Source organism: Micrasema longulum, unplaced genomic scaffold (assembly GCF_059751315.1).
Source record: "Micrasema longulum isolate JH-2025_06_02 unplaced genomic scaffold, ASM5975131v1 h1tg000709l, whole genome shotgun sequence".
NCBI lineage: Eukaryota > Metazoa > Arthropoda > Insecta > Trichoptera > Brachycentridae > Micrasema > Micrasema longulum.
Genome location: NW_028277905.1, coordinates 24,947 through 39,413, shown reverse-complemented (window position 1 = coordinate 39,413; position 14,467 = coordinate 24,947). Strand labels below are relative to the sequence as shown.

At 33.1% G+C, this 14,467-nt stretch overlaps 1 protein-coding gene across 1 annotated transcript in view; it reads left to right on the top strand.

Moving 5' to 3' along the window:
• Window positions 1-14,467, top strand: part of LOC148279523 (neurobeachin-like) — a gene marked incomplete at its 3' end in the record, with an annotated part of 163,577 nt that overhangs the window by 124,566 nt on the left and 24,544 nt on the right. Inside the window, exons 9-11 of the mRNA XM_088229806.1 lie at window positions 8,050-8,190; window positions 9,215-9,360; window positions 9,558-9,771. Coding sequence (XP_088085932.1) covers window positions 8,050-8,190; window positions 9,215-9,360; window positions 9,558-9,771 — 501 coding nt within the window. The remainder of the gene's footprint in view (window positions 1-8,049; window positions 8,191-9,214; window positions 9,361-9,557; window positions 9,772-14,467) is intronic.

Here is a 14,467-nt window from a genome sequence, read left to right as displayed (position 1 = left end):
ACAAAAATCTTAGCGGATATATATATTTGTGTACCTGGGAAGTATGTTTACTAGGGACGGAAAGGCCGATAAAGATATTGAAAGGAGGGTGAGTGCCGGGAACAGGGTGAACGGTGCACTAAAATCTACTTTGGCAAACAAATGTTTATCGCAGGAGGCTAAACTAGCAGTTCACAACGGAGTTCTAGTTCCAACTCTAATGTATGGGAGCGAAGTATGGAATTGGAAAAATAATGATGAAAGTAGGTTGAATGCTGTCGAAATGCGATCTCTCAGGCGAATGTGTGGTAAAACGATGTATGATAGGTGCACAAATGTCGAGATCCGTGAAGTGTGTAAGGCTGAGACATGCATTATTGACAGAATCAAGAAAGGGGTGCTGCGTTGGTTTGGACATGTAGAGCGAATGGACAGCGAAAGAACGGCTAAAAGGATATACGATGCAAATGTTGATGGATGCAGAAAACGAGGAAGACCGAGAAAGACATGGCACGATCAAGTCCATCAAATACTTGAAGATGGACATGTCAAAAGTAAGAATAATCGGCGTGCGTGCAAAAGAAGATGTATGAATGTAGAGGAAGCGAGGTCTGTATGCCAAGATAGAGTGTTATGGCGTTCTATCCTCTCTGCCTACCCCTACGGGGAAACGGCGTGATGGTTTGTTGGATATATTTTAACGTTTCACAGATCGGCCGGTAGAAGGCATTATTAAAAGCAGTTAGTTTCATGTTTGTATTTTGCTTTTAAATTGTATCGAAATAAGCCATTTGGTTTGTGGTGAAGTTAAAAAAAACCGGCAGAAAAAGTAGCTTTAATGAAATTCAATTTCGGTGTTCTCACCAAGAATTGAACCCAAAACCTTCCATGCGTGAGTCAAGCGTTTTAACCGCTTTACCACGGAGACTGCCGGGATACCTTAAATAAGGGAATATGGAAGTCTAGGCGTTTACAGGGCTTATGACCTGTCATTGGCTGGTTTAAGTGGCCACTTTACACACTGTGTAACATTCACCATTTTGCCTATGTTTGAACATCCAAATTTCTTCAATTCCTCCATTTGTTGATTTTAGTGAAGTTAAAGAGCTGAAACCTTTATTGTTGTGAAGAGATTCATCTGACTGAATTATTTCACATACTAGGCAACGCCTAAAAAAATTTTTTTAAATTTTTAAACTTCTTCTTGTACCAGTTGGTTTCATTACAATATTTGAGTTTGTCTAAATGTTCGTAGACAAAAGACTGGATTTCACCCCCTCGGGAGTCATTAAGATTAACAAATTACAACAGGGATGGAGAATACCTTAAATAAGGGAATATGGAAGTGAAAATGAATTAAAATATAACTATTTTTTTTTTCTAGAGTAAATAGCGAATGTGTGTTCTGAATATTTATTTAAAAAACTCGTCAAATTCACATGCTTTTTACCATTTTTTTAGTTAAAGGATTTTAAAAAATTGCGTTAATAAAATGAGTCATTTTTTTATTTATTTTTTTGTTATTATTTTTTTGTTTTTTTTTACAATAAACATGATAATAAAACAGAGTATTAAAAATAATTAAGCATAATTACATATCAATGAAATACATATTAATAGAAAAATAGTAAACAAAAAAATCCTGTTCGTGAGTATACAAGAAAATATTAATGAATTTTTGTTGCTATAGTAAATAATGGACAGTTATAATATTTTTGTATAACAGAAAAAAGAAAAAATAAAATATTCCGTAAAAGATAATATGGTATTTTTTTAAAGCAATTAAAAAAGGAAATAAAAAATATTTTTAAAAAAACACAAAAATATTCCTTATTATTAAAGGGCAACAAAATAAATCATAGAAAAATGAGTTCATATCTTTAGTTTGAATCCAGTATAGTGCATGTTTTTTAAAAGAAGGAAAATTTTGAAAGTTTGGTTACCCCATCTAATTTCGCGGGATTTGAAGCACCGCGGTATATCAAAAACGGTCATAATACACATTTTTAATATTCCGGAGTGTTCCCACGCACAAGTTAATTCATTTTCCCGGAAGCATTATGTCCCGGATATAAAGGAAGTTTTTCATCAAGTTTTGACTGCTCTTAGATCGCCGACTAAAACGTGGAAAATTCGGCGAGCGCTTGCTAAAAAACGGCTTTCAACTCTTGCAGATTTTTTCGTGATAATTTCTTTAAAAAGAAACATCATTATTTAGCTTTGCTTTCGCTTTTTTATTATTATAATTTCATTTTGTTCATGAGAGCTTTGGCAGTATTCGGTTCAATAATATTTTTTTGTGTCATTGACAATTTCACGAATACATCTGTAGCTTGGATCAAAAGGGGCCAATATCGAGAATCGCAATATTTCAGCGGTCATTTTTCAGCCATTTTGTGGCTTTATGATGAACTGTTTGACGTCTTTGTAACATAAAAATAAAAAAAACATAACAACAAATGTATTTGTATATTATATACTTGAATATTTATTTTTTTCAACAATGTTTTGAGTATCTCCAAATGTTTGCAGACAGGCTGGATATCCTTTCTAGGGAGCCATTCAGATCTAAATTTGTTGCAACAGAGAGGCAAAATACTTTTGTGAAGGGAATATGGAAGTCTAGGCATTTACAGGGCTTATGACTTGTCATCGATTACTTCACAAAAGTCAACAGATAGAAGAGTTGAGAAAATGTGAATGTTTAAACCTAGGCATTCTGCCTGAAACATGTGAATGGTACACAGTGTGTAAAGTGGCCACTTAAATCAGCCAACGGCGGGTCATAAGCCCTGCAAATGCCTGGACTTCCTCATTCCCTTCTCAAGAGTTTTTTCTCTCTCTGTTACAACAAATATGATTTTTTTTTATTGTCATCGACCCTCTACAAAATATTAGCGAAAAAGTTCATCTAAATCTCATTTTGTTAAAATTAATAAAAAAACTTTTTTTTTAATTTGATTATTTTTCCATGCATACATTAATTTACATAGAAATATAATTACAAAAATACACTTTGGAAGAATACATCTTAAAATTAAGCTATAACATGAATTGGAAAAAATGCCCACAAAGACTACAGCGTCTGAGCGTCGGCCATTCCTTTTTTAATTATTAAAACGTTTATAGCACATATATATGACCATGAAAAGAAAAAAAAGAAAAATAAAATATAAACCAAATTAACATATGCTGATTTTACGAAAATATGATTTATTTGAAAAAAGAGGAAAGAGGAAAGGAGAAGACATTAAGGAAGAGAAAGGAGATGTTTCTTCAGACGTGATTTAAACAGAGATAATGTAGTAACATCTTTGATGGTGGATGGGAGATGATTCCACAGTCGAGCCGCATAGACACTGTATGAGTTAGAGAAGAAAGAGGAATTGTGGATGGGTATTGAGAAATCGCCTTGAGAATTAGAACGAAGAATTACGAGAATAATACGAAATAGAATATGCCTGCCCTCATATGTATATACATTGTATATGTATATGTATATAAAGTGTTAAATAAATATGCGATCGCTCGCCATTCGCTATTTCCCGATTCGACTTGGCATTTCGCCAATAGTCGTGAGTTTCCAACTATTCCATTGGTTGTAAATTACTTAAGGAGATTTCCAACCTTCAGCCTCCCGGACTATGGGAACACATGGCAGGTTGACAGGTGCCTCGCCTACCAATTACATTCTTTCTCCTTTAATTAAATTGTAAATTTAAAGGCGAAAGAGGGGAGGACTCGCACAAGCCTTATTGGATTATTTATTTAGGAGCACAATGAATTGAGTTAGGTCCCGATGAATTGAATGAAATTTCGTACGAATTTTAATTATTTCTTCCGCCCTGTTGCTCGTACATTTTTTCTTTCTAGTTGTGGTTACGTGGCGGAGTCGCGGTCTCACGGACCATAAATCCGAGTTTCAAACCTAACTGGAATCCCCTTTTCTAGCAAAGTTATTTAGTACTACTTGAAGAAGGTTTCAAAATTGAAATATTTGAGTAATTAATTAGAGCTCGGGTGTTTTTGTTTTTTAAAATTCGCTTTGGGTTGCGAACGCATGTGCGTCCAGCTTAAAGCATTTCTCCGAACTGACAAATAAAGTAATATAGACAATATTTTGAGTTTGTCCAAACTTTTGACGACAAGGACTTAATTATTATTGTACCATGGTCCTTAAAATATAGCTTGATTAGAAGACAGTTGTCAGCAAAAGTGACGAATAACTTTGTAGGGACGTGTAGTGATGAAGGAGTGATTTATATTGACATACGAAAATTAAAAAAAAAATATTTTAATATAAAAGAAATATTAGCGTTTAATTTACCCAAATATTTCAATTTTTGGTGGCCATTTTTAACGTGTTGTAAATAACTCACTATTAGAAAATGGAAATCAAGTTGGGGTAGAGTGGGGTTTGAACATCGGACCTCTGGCTTGTGAGTCGGCAGCACTAGCCACGAGACCACAACCCGATTTAATTTGTATCTGGCATGTTCATCTTTTTTTTTATTCATTGCTCGACTTATAAATTAACATAATTGTACAAAATCAGCTTTAAAACTAAAATAAACCTAATTATTAACGACGTTCTTGCAAGGTTAAGTCATTTTGGAAAAATGTTACAGATGGGACAAATTAATCAATGTAATATTTTTTATTTTATTTATTTAACTTTTTGTACATAATGTTATTTGTACATTGGCGGGCTTATTGCCAAATGGCAATTTCTTCCAACCAACCAATTAAATAAAAAAAATATTTTTGTGATTCAAGTTACAGAACATATTCTATAGAAAAAAATATTAAAAAGCTAAAGATATATTAAAAATAGAAATAAACGTAATAAATTTCCTTAAATCAAAACTATTATTCAATGGGAAAAAGGAAAAAAGAGGAAAGAGGAAAGTAGGAGAGATTAAGGAAGAGAAAGGAGATGTTTCTTCAGACGTGATTTAAACAGAGATAATGTAGTTACACCTTTGATGGTGGATGGGAGATGATTCCACAGTCGAGCCGCATGGACACTATATGAGTTAGAGAAGAAAGAGGAATTGTGGATGGGTATTAAGAGAGTGCCTTGAAAATTTGAACGAAGTGGTAAAACATGAACTGATAAGCGTTGAAATTTTTCACATAAGTCGATCGAATAAAAAAATAAAAAAAATAAAAAATATTTGCCTTCTTATGATTTACCCAAATATTTAATTTTGAGGGCCATTTTCAACGAGTTGTAAATAACTCACTATTAGAAAATGGAATCAAGTTGGGGTAGAGTGGGATTCGAACCACGGACCTTCGGTCCGTGAGTCCGAGACACTAGCCACAGGATTCAATTCATTTGTTGTTTATGAAAAAAAGTATTTTATGTCTTATTTTTTAGTAAATAATTGTCTTAAACACACTATTATAAGCTTGATTTTGCGTTTTCATATCAATTTTCGGAAACAGTTTCATGTTTGCATGAAAAAACTATATTTATAAAATCGATTTGACCGGTACATAATCAGTGATCAGTAATTTCCCATCACTGGTGGCATTAATTCAATCAAGCTTAAGGACTATAATTGCAGTAATGGACGCATTCAAAGGACTGTTACTATATTTATTACGTATTTTAAAAAAGAAGTTATTAAGTAAATCTTTCCTTGCATATTCAATTATAAATTAACCTCGCAAGTTGCGGATAAGCTAATAATAATTAGCTCTGCATGAATAGCGTACACAGACAACTCATTGTTTACCGTTCACTAACTAAATAGAACTTCTCCCGCGTCGTTAAACTTCCGAAACTAGTTCCTACCGCTATGTAAATAGAACCTAATTTCGCGTAAACATCGCCCCGGTAATTGCCACCTTCTAGCTCCGTGACCCGTACCGCGAAATGCATCAAAACTTAACTAAGTAACTCCGATACTGCCGAGAATTAACTTGTAAATTAATAAATAATGTAATCTCCTTCATTACTTTATAACAAACTAGCGGACCCCACAGACGTTGTCCTGCCCGAACGTTGGCTTGCCTGCTATTACCTTAGAAATACCTTTCATTGATTAGTAGGTACCTAGGTACTTGTTTATGACTGAATTCCAAAACTAAAAACTATTAATATTCAAATATTGAATTTAAATAGGTACCTAGGTTCTTGTTTCTTAATTAATTTTAAAATATAGAATTCTTTTTGCAAATGTCAAACTCGGCGCTTTTCACCAACAGGGGAGCACTTTATTCATGAATGCGACTTTCAAAAATGTATGGAAGAAATTATAAGGAATATCGGGAGAGCATCTGATTGGGATCTATAAAAAGCGAATGTTGTTTGTGAACATTCAAAAACAAACTTTTTTCAAACACAAAAAAACAACATCATTCCATTTTGTTTGCATAAGTGTGGAAAATTTTCATATCTACGAACACGCGCAGTGCAAAGATCTACATTTCGCTGAAAACCGCACGTAAATCGGTTAAGCCGTTTAGGAATGCCATCACACGGACAGAATAATTATATATATATAAAGATTAGTCATTTTGCAATTTTATAACTATTTGTCTAGTTAGTCATCTTGATTTGCCAACAAACAAAAATTCTGACTTGGCGTTGTGAGTTTTTCATGTATACTCACTATTTTTCAAATATAAAAAAAAATTACCCAATAATCCTAAATTATAATTTTTTAACTTATTTATTATACTTGTTGTAAAGTCTCAAAATTAACACTTAACACTCTTGGCTACCGTACTCGTCTCACATCAAACTGTTTATTCCATCTACCATTAATTCTGTTCATATTAACTGTGTGGGGTTAACAGTCCATGGTCAATGACACACACGTGCTTAATCATTTTACCTGAAATACAGCAATGACCGATGAAGCAAGTCAGTATTTTCTATAGAATCCAATACAACATATTATGCAACTCTATCAGTATTGCACATGAAGGCAGGAGCATCATTCTGCAGTACATTAACATCGTCCCTACCATGGAGATATGCACAACAAAGAAACGTGGCCTATAAAGAGACCACAGGGCGTGGCAACGCCCAGTTCAGTCCAGTCAGTCCAGCTCAATCAGTCACACTTCCAGCATGTAGTCCAAGTGCAGTATCTTCAACCCATCATCGCCGCTATGATGTATCTTATTCGCCATGTAATAAATACGTATTCAATGGCAACCTCACCTCTTCTGTCCATCACCAGCTGGGCTAGGAGCTCCAACCCTCAACATCTTAATCCTACAACTATGCCCAGAACTCTATGCCTGTATCGAGAGCATAATTCAAACTGTCATTCTATTGGCGCTTTTGATTGTAACCAAATGGCATTCAAAATGCGAGTCTTTAAGTCTTTGGTGATCAACAGGTTTATGTTACAACATTATTTTTTTTGGTATGTGTATTTTTTGTACATACACATAATTTAACTCGGAAGAGTCTTAAATACATAAAATAAAGTAATATGCTAATTAAAAATACTTAACTTCAATATCAATACATAGATGGTGCTCCAACACGCTAGTGAATGCTTTCTCATTTAATAAGATATATACAAGAATCAAAATAATACCAGTGTCGATATTCGCTAATAAGCGGAATGGGGAATGTTGTAAAAAACGTAAAGTGGCCACTCAACCCAGCCAATGACAGGTCATAAGCCCTGTAAACGCTCGAATATCGATAATCCTGAATTTAAAAAAATTCTACCTCATCTCTGTAGGAATATTGATAAAATAATAAGGTTTATGTTAGTTTAGGTACTCTACTGTATTTAACAATTCTTACAATGTCTTAATCTTACAATTCAGTAATGTTTGTAAAAACTTATGCACTCTTCTTTTACAATACTAATTTGATTCTTATATTTACATGCACACAAACCCTCACATATAAACACACACACTTAGTCTATACTTGTTCACGTTAACTGTGTATTTGTGGCTATTTGTTATTGGTTTTATTGCGTGTCTTTTCCTTTGTACCTTACATTCTCTGTATTAATTTTGATATCCTTAATAAATAAAATTTAAAGTTTAAAATATTGTCATGTCAAATTTCTTTATTGAACGTTTCAGGTTCTATATGATGGGAAGCTGTCTGCCGCAATAGTGTTTATGTACAATCCTGTGGCCACCGACAGTCAGCTGTGTCTGCAGAGCGCACCCAAAGGAAATGTTTCCTACTTCGTACACACTCCCCACGCTCTCATGCTCCAGGTAAAATAACTAGAATTCAGCCTAAACTTGCCCGGCTTTAATATTTACAGTACTGCATCATTTGCATACAAGTCAACCCTTGCTAGTTGTCACGCGCCATTGTTCTTGAACTTTGCAACAGTGGTGATTGGACTCATAAAGGTAATTAACCAAAACCAGTGATCGAACATCCCATATCCAAGACAAACAAAAACGATTTTTTCCGAGTACTTTATTTATTTATTATTTTGTTCATTAACGCCCAAAAGGCATTTACAAAAAATAAAAATGAAATACATGCTAACATACTCAATAATAAACAGAATATACAGAAAAAAAATTGTGAAATTAGTTAAAAAGGATATGATAAAAAGTTTTACAAAGTAAAAAAAAAAAACAATAATAACAAAGGTATGCAAGAAAAAACAGTAAGCATATAAACAAAAAATGCAAAGATATAAGCTTATGAAATAACTTCTGTAAATCAAACAATAAATAAAGTGTTGCGGTAAGCAAGAAAGACATTTTTAAGTTAAATTAATAAACAAGCAAGCATATATTATCACGAAAAAATAATTAATAAAAATATGTATCTATGAAATCCGTATTTGCCAATACTACATTGCAATTTGATATAATAGTAAAAAATATAAAACAAGTATAAGGTAAAAAAAATAAACAAGTGAGTTTTTTTTTTTAATTTATGAAATTGAATTGTCACTAATAGTTTAACGAGCAGCTACAAATAAACTTGATATTGTGGACTTATAAGATGGTAAAGAATTGGACAGAATGTCTGCAGCCGTTCCATAAGCATTACCTAACCCATGCAGTCTCGGTATCAATGAATTGTTTTGTTGGTTGGAAGAAGTACTGGAGCAATGAAACAATAAAGTACTCCTAGTGTTGACAGCAGGTACTCTAAAATTAATCAATTCAAGTATTTTTGGTGCGTCAAAAAGAGAGTTTACAATTTTATACAGTACAATGAGATCATTAATAGTTTATGATTATTTATAATATATTTCTTCGTGTTTGATTTCAGGACGTCAAAGCAGTCATTACACATTCCATCCACAGTACTCTGAACTCCATCGGAGGTATTCAAGTTCTGTTCCCGCTTTTCTCACAACTGGACATGCCCTATGACTGTTCGTTGCCCGGAGAAGCCAAAAGAGATCCAATGTTATGGTAAAATCATGTGGAACTCATTCATCCCCTTTTAAGTATTAAATAAATCAAATAAGTAAAACATGTATAAACAATCACTAGCCTTGAAGATGCCTACTTAGGCGAAAGTGCTCTTAGTCTAATAAAATGGTAAAACTTAACCATCAATCATTCATAATTTTGATGCAATCGTGTACAATATCTTCCTTTTCTTTCAGTTCTAAACTTCTCGGCTTCATCTGTTCCCTCGTGGAGTCCTCGCAGACTGTGCAACAGCACATGATCCAGTGCCGAGGGTTTCTGGTCATCTCCTTCATGCTGCAGAGGTGCTCGAGAGATCACCTGACGTCGGAACTCCTGAACGGCTTCCTTCAGCTCACAAAACACCTTGTAACTTGCCTAAGCGCCAACTCTGAACTGCTCTTGAAGCAAGTAAGTGGGAACTTGGATTGGGTCCAGTAGATTTGAATTTTTACTGTTCAGCTGTAGATACTTTCTCCGTCAATGTATAGCGCTGCGATGAGGAGGAAACCCGAAGGTTTCGTAAACACAATCCTCTTTTTGAATTCATTTTTCTGAATTTATATTTGAGTTAATTGGGTCAATCCATTATTTCCCCGAATCCCGGTAGATAATTTTTCAAATTTGTTTCATTTTTCTAAAAACAATATTCTTGGAATTATACGAGATATAAAAATCTGACAATTTTTGATTGACAAAAAAAAGACCAAAAGAATTTTTTTCTGTTTCTGTATTTGTTAACTTGTTTTTGCCAAAAGCTTTTAACCAAATATTCGTAAAGACTTAAGTAAGTGGATTGAAATACAACCGGGGGTGACTATAAGCAGAAGAACAGAGCAATACCTTCGCTTTTACGGTATATTTAAAGATAAATTCTCCGAGCAATCACAAAGATACGCTATTGACCCTATATCTTAATCCAATGATAGCTATTGAGGTCACCTGCTCCCTACCCAACCATATCCATGCACTGGAAGTGAAAAAAATCTTGTTCCATTTCAAATACGAAAGAGAAATAATTTAATTTTAATTTGACATCGAACGCGGAGTAAAGTTTGAGAGTCAAGACAGCACCATCTAGAGTAGTAACAGCGCATACGTCAAATCATTTGATGTTTGAGATGACACAATGCGCAAGGTGCAATGGCAATACTTTGCAATGAAAGTTGCCACTATGAAAAAAAAACCATTTAATTTGTTTTTTCATCAAAAGTCAAATCTTCCTGAAATCACGTATCGATAAGTCTGTAGAGCCGGCTTCGCAATATCGAGGTAGATAGAGATGGCAGAAAAATCAAGTATATAATCTCGATATGTACCCACCGATGAAGACAGCGTTTGTAATCCCCTCTTGGAATAGCCACATAGAAAGATTGTCATCTTTAAATTTGTGTTTGTTTTTTCAGTATTTTTTGCCTTGTATAGGTACTTTCCATAGATTTATTAGAACTATTTTTATTTTTAATTAATGTTATTGCATTATATGTAGTTTTTAAAATAACGTTACGGTAAACCTGTGTTTTTGTTTTAAAATAATATCAAAATTACACACACTGCTAAAGTGTTTTTTGAGAATAATTTTATTCTGTGCCTTGATCAATTTCTAAAAAAATATTCAATTAATTTGTTAAAAAAGGGCTTCCTAATTGATGTCTTTATAATTATCACAATATTAAATTTTAAAATGTTTTAATTTCTTAATTACTCATTTTATATATTATAATGTGTATTTGTGGTTCAATTTTTATTATTATCGGTATGTTTTATAATTTATAATAATTGTGTCTCATTTATTTACTATTAATGGCATATTTTCTAATCTATTTTTATGATTCAATTTTTATTATTATTACTTGCATGTTTTCTAATTTAAATTTATATTGATTTTTTATATTGTTATTATTATTCTTTGAATTTATTAAGCATCATTTAATGAAATTAAAAATAAAAAAAACACATGAATAAAATAAGGTCCTTCCTAAACACAGGAATTTCCTAGCTAGTCGGGACCTGAAACAAATAAACTCTGTACATTTTAAAACTGTGAAATACTAAATAAATAAATAAATAAATAAATAAAGGTAAGTTGGTACAATTATTCTATTTCAATTGATTTAAAAGTTTTATATTTTGTGCTATAATTTCAAGAACAAAGAAAAACACGAAAAATATCTCCTCTGCAAATATGGTTTTACAAATTTATTCTAATTTTTGTTAATTTATTTGTATTTTAGCGTATTTTTTAGAAATTTTCAATTTCGTAAACTTGTTTGTATATTTTTAAACAATGCTTCATAATTATTATTAATCGTATGATGAAAATTAATTTTTCACAAAAAAACTCGTTTTTTCTTACAAAATTATTAACACACTTTATGCGGGCTTCTGTATAATGTAACAGGTAAAAAAATCTCTCCATCTCCTAAAATATTGGTTATTTTTTCATGAAATTTCGATTACATACTCACCATATACGGTTAATCATAATTTAATAAGAAAGAGTAGAAGTTAAATATATTTATAAGACGTCATTGAAAAATGTATAGTCCATATTTGCATTTGCAGACGACAGAACAATCCATATTATAAAAAGTACAATCCGAAATGTCGCCTTTTTGCTCAACAATCGTAAAAAAATAATGTGTGAGCGTAAGACGGCAGTGGCTGCACTTTCATGTAAGCCCATTAGCTGGGCTTGCTTAACATGCCATGCATATTTTCACAACATATTGTTTATATGTCATAATATGCCTTCTGGGTGCTTTGTAGACTGTCCGACTGCAGTGAAAAAATCATACATCAAGTTATCACACAAGTGAATTAAAAAATACACATATCTATTTGTTTGACAATTATAGTCTACTTACTTTATGGGCTGTTTGACCCATCATGTAACAGAGACTGTAAATACAAGTTAGATCTTAATGAATAGAAAGCAAATAGCTGCTAAACTGCCAATATGTACAGAAAAATAGATCAATATCAAAAGAATTGCATTATATTACTACTACTACTATTACTACTACCATCATGCTATTTCCCCATAGGGGTAGGCAGAGAGAATGGACCGCCACACATGTTTATCCTGGCATCTATTCCTAGCTCCTTCCACATTTATACATCTTGTCATACATGCCCTTTGGTTCTGTTTGCTTTTGACATGACCAGACTTAAGATTTTGGTTTATCTGATCATGCTACGTCTTCCTTTGTTGTCCTCGTCTCACGTTACCGTTCATTTTTGCCATATATACTTGTTTCACCATTCTTTCGTCATCCATTCGCTCTTCATGACCAAACCATCTCAGAGACCCTTTCTTAATCTTATCAATTATACTTGACTCAGATTTACACTCTCGGCTGATTTCATCATTCATAGCCCTGTCATACATTGATTTCTCACACATTCGTATAAGAGATCGCATTTCAACCGCGTTCACTCGGCTTTCATCCTTCCTCTGCCAGTTCCATGTTTCACTTCCATACATAAATGATGGGACTAAAACTCGGTTGTGCACTCCCAGTTTAGCTTCGATTAACATATTTTTATTTGCAATTACCGTGCTTAGTGCGCCGTTCATTTTGCTGCCCGCATTCACTCTCCTTCCAACATCTTTTTCTAATCTTCCATCTCTTGAAAACTCGCTTCCTTGATACACAAATTCTTGTTCAAGACATTCGTTGTTAACATTCATTATGCAGTCAGTAACCTCACTTCTCCTTTCAAATACAATCACTTTTGACTTACTTTCTTTCATCGCCAATTCGCTCTCCAAGCATACATCATACATTCTAGACACTATTTTTTGCAAATCCTATAGAATTATATCTAAATATAATAATGTATAAATAGATTTGCCCTATTAATGGATGAATTCTGACTTGCATTTGTACGGCTTCTTGGTGCGTGAAATCTCGCTCTAGTATAATTATTGGAAACATACAAACTGATCTCTTTCAGTATATTTGGATTATATGTATTTCCAGAAATCAGCCTTTAGAAATGTTCCCAAGAAAAGTTTGACGACGATATTCGAGGGTGTTGTAATCCAGCATCCCTGCTAGAAATAATGATGGATACAAGAATAGATAATTATTATTTCCTTTGAGATATAAGTATCGCAAAAATAGCTTTTGAACCTTTTCTATTTCAAGGATGTAGTTTTATTCAGAAAGTTCCCAAATGATGGAACAGTATTCTAGTATGGTGCGGACTAGTGTATCATACAATGTGCGAATTGCAGTAGTATTATTGAAATATCCAAAGCATATATGGGCTTGCCTTACTGGTTAATCCCAGGCGCATTACTGGAAGACAAATATAATCAATTGACTCATTTACTAAACAAATTATCTTACACACAAGCTCCCGTGTTTCCCATGAGATCTGTGCAAGAATATGTGTGGACGAAAATGAAACCGAAACCTATCTTACTTTTTATAGATGTGTGTGTAATTTGGAGCATCTTCATGCATTGACGTAAAATACTCGGATGAAATAATTCAGTAGATCTATTTTTCCTGCCTTTAAAGTGGAGCCGGCGTAGCGGGTATTTCTACATTTCCCGCATAAAATGTGTTAATATTTGTGTTTTTGTTTACATGTAAAATAAAGTATTTTAAAATTTAAAATGCCTGTAACTTTCGTATGGGTATTTGACTTGATTACAGTAATTTATCTGCAAGGATAAATAAAACAAAATACATCGATAATAGCATTTATATAGAAAACTTAAAAATGTACTTTATTATAGAAATAAAAGACGAGTGATACTTAAAACACTTTGAGCAACGGTCGAGTACACATAGAATTTACCCTGTGCCCGGCCCATTTTTGTGAAATTTCATTTGAGAAGCATTCTTTAAAAGTGTCATAATTATGAAAACACTGGGTTAAATCAATTGAAACTTCTCATTTTTATTTGAAACAATTTAACTAGTCATTTTCGTATGATAGTTTTGTCAACATTGGCCTTTATGGAAAGCCACCTTGCAATGTTCGAACATATGCAGGGTCTGAAAAGAGTGATTGTATCCCGGAGCTATGTAAACACGTGATTATAATAACCACGCGTTGTGTCCCGGTCCCGTGTTTTCACGTAGTTTAC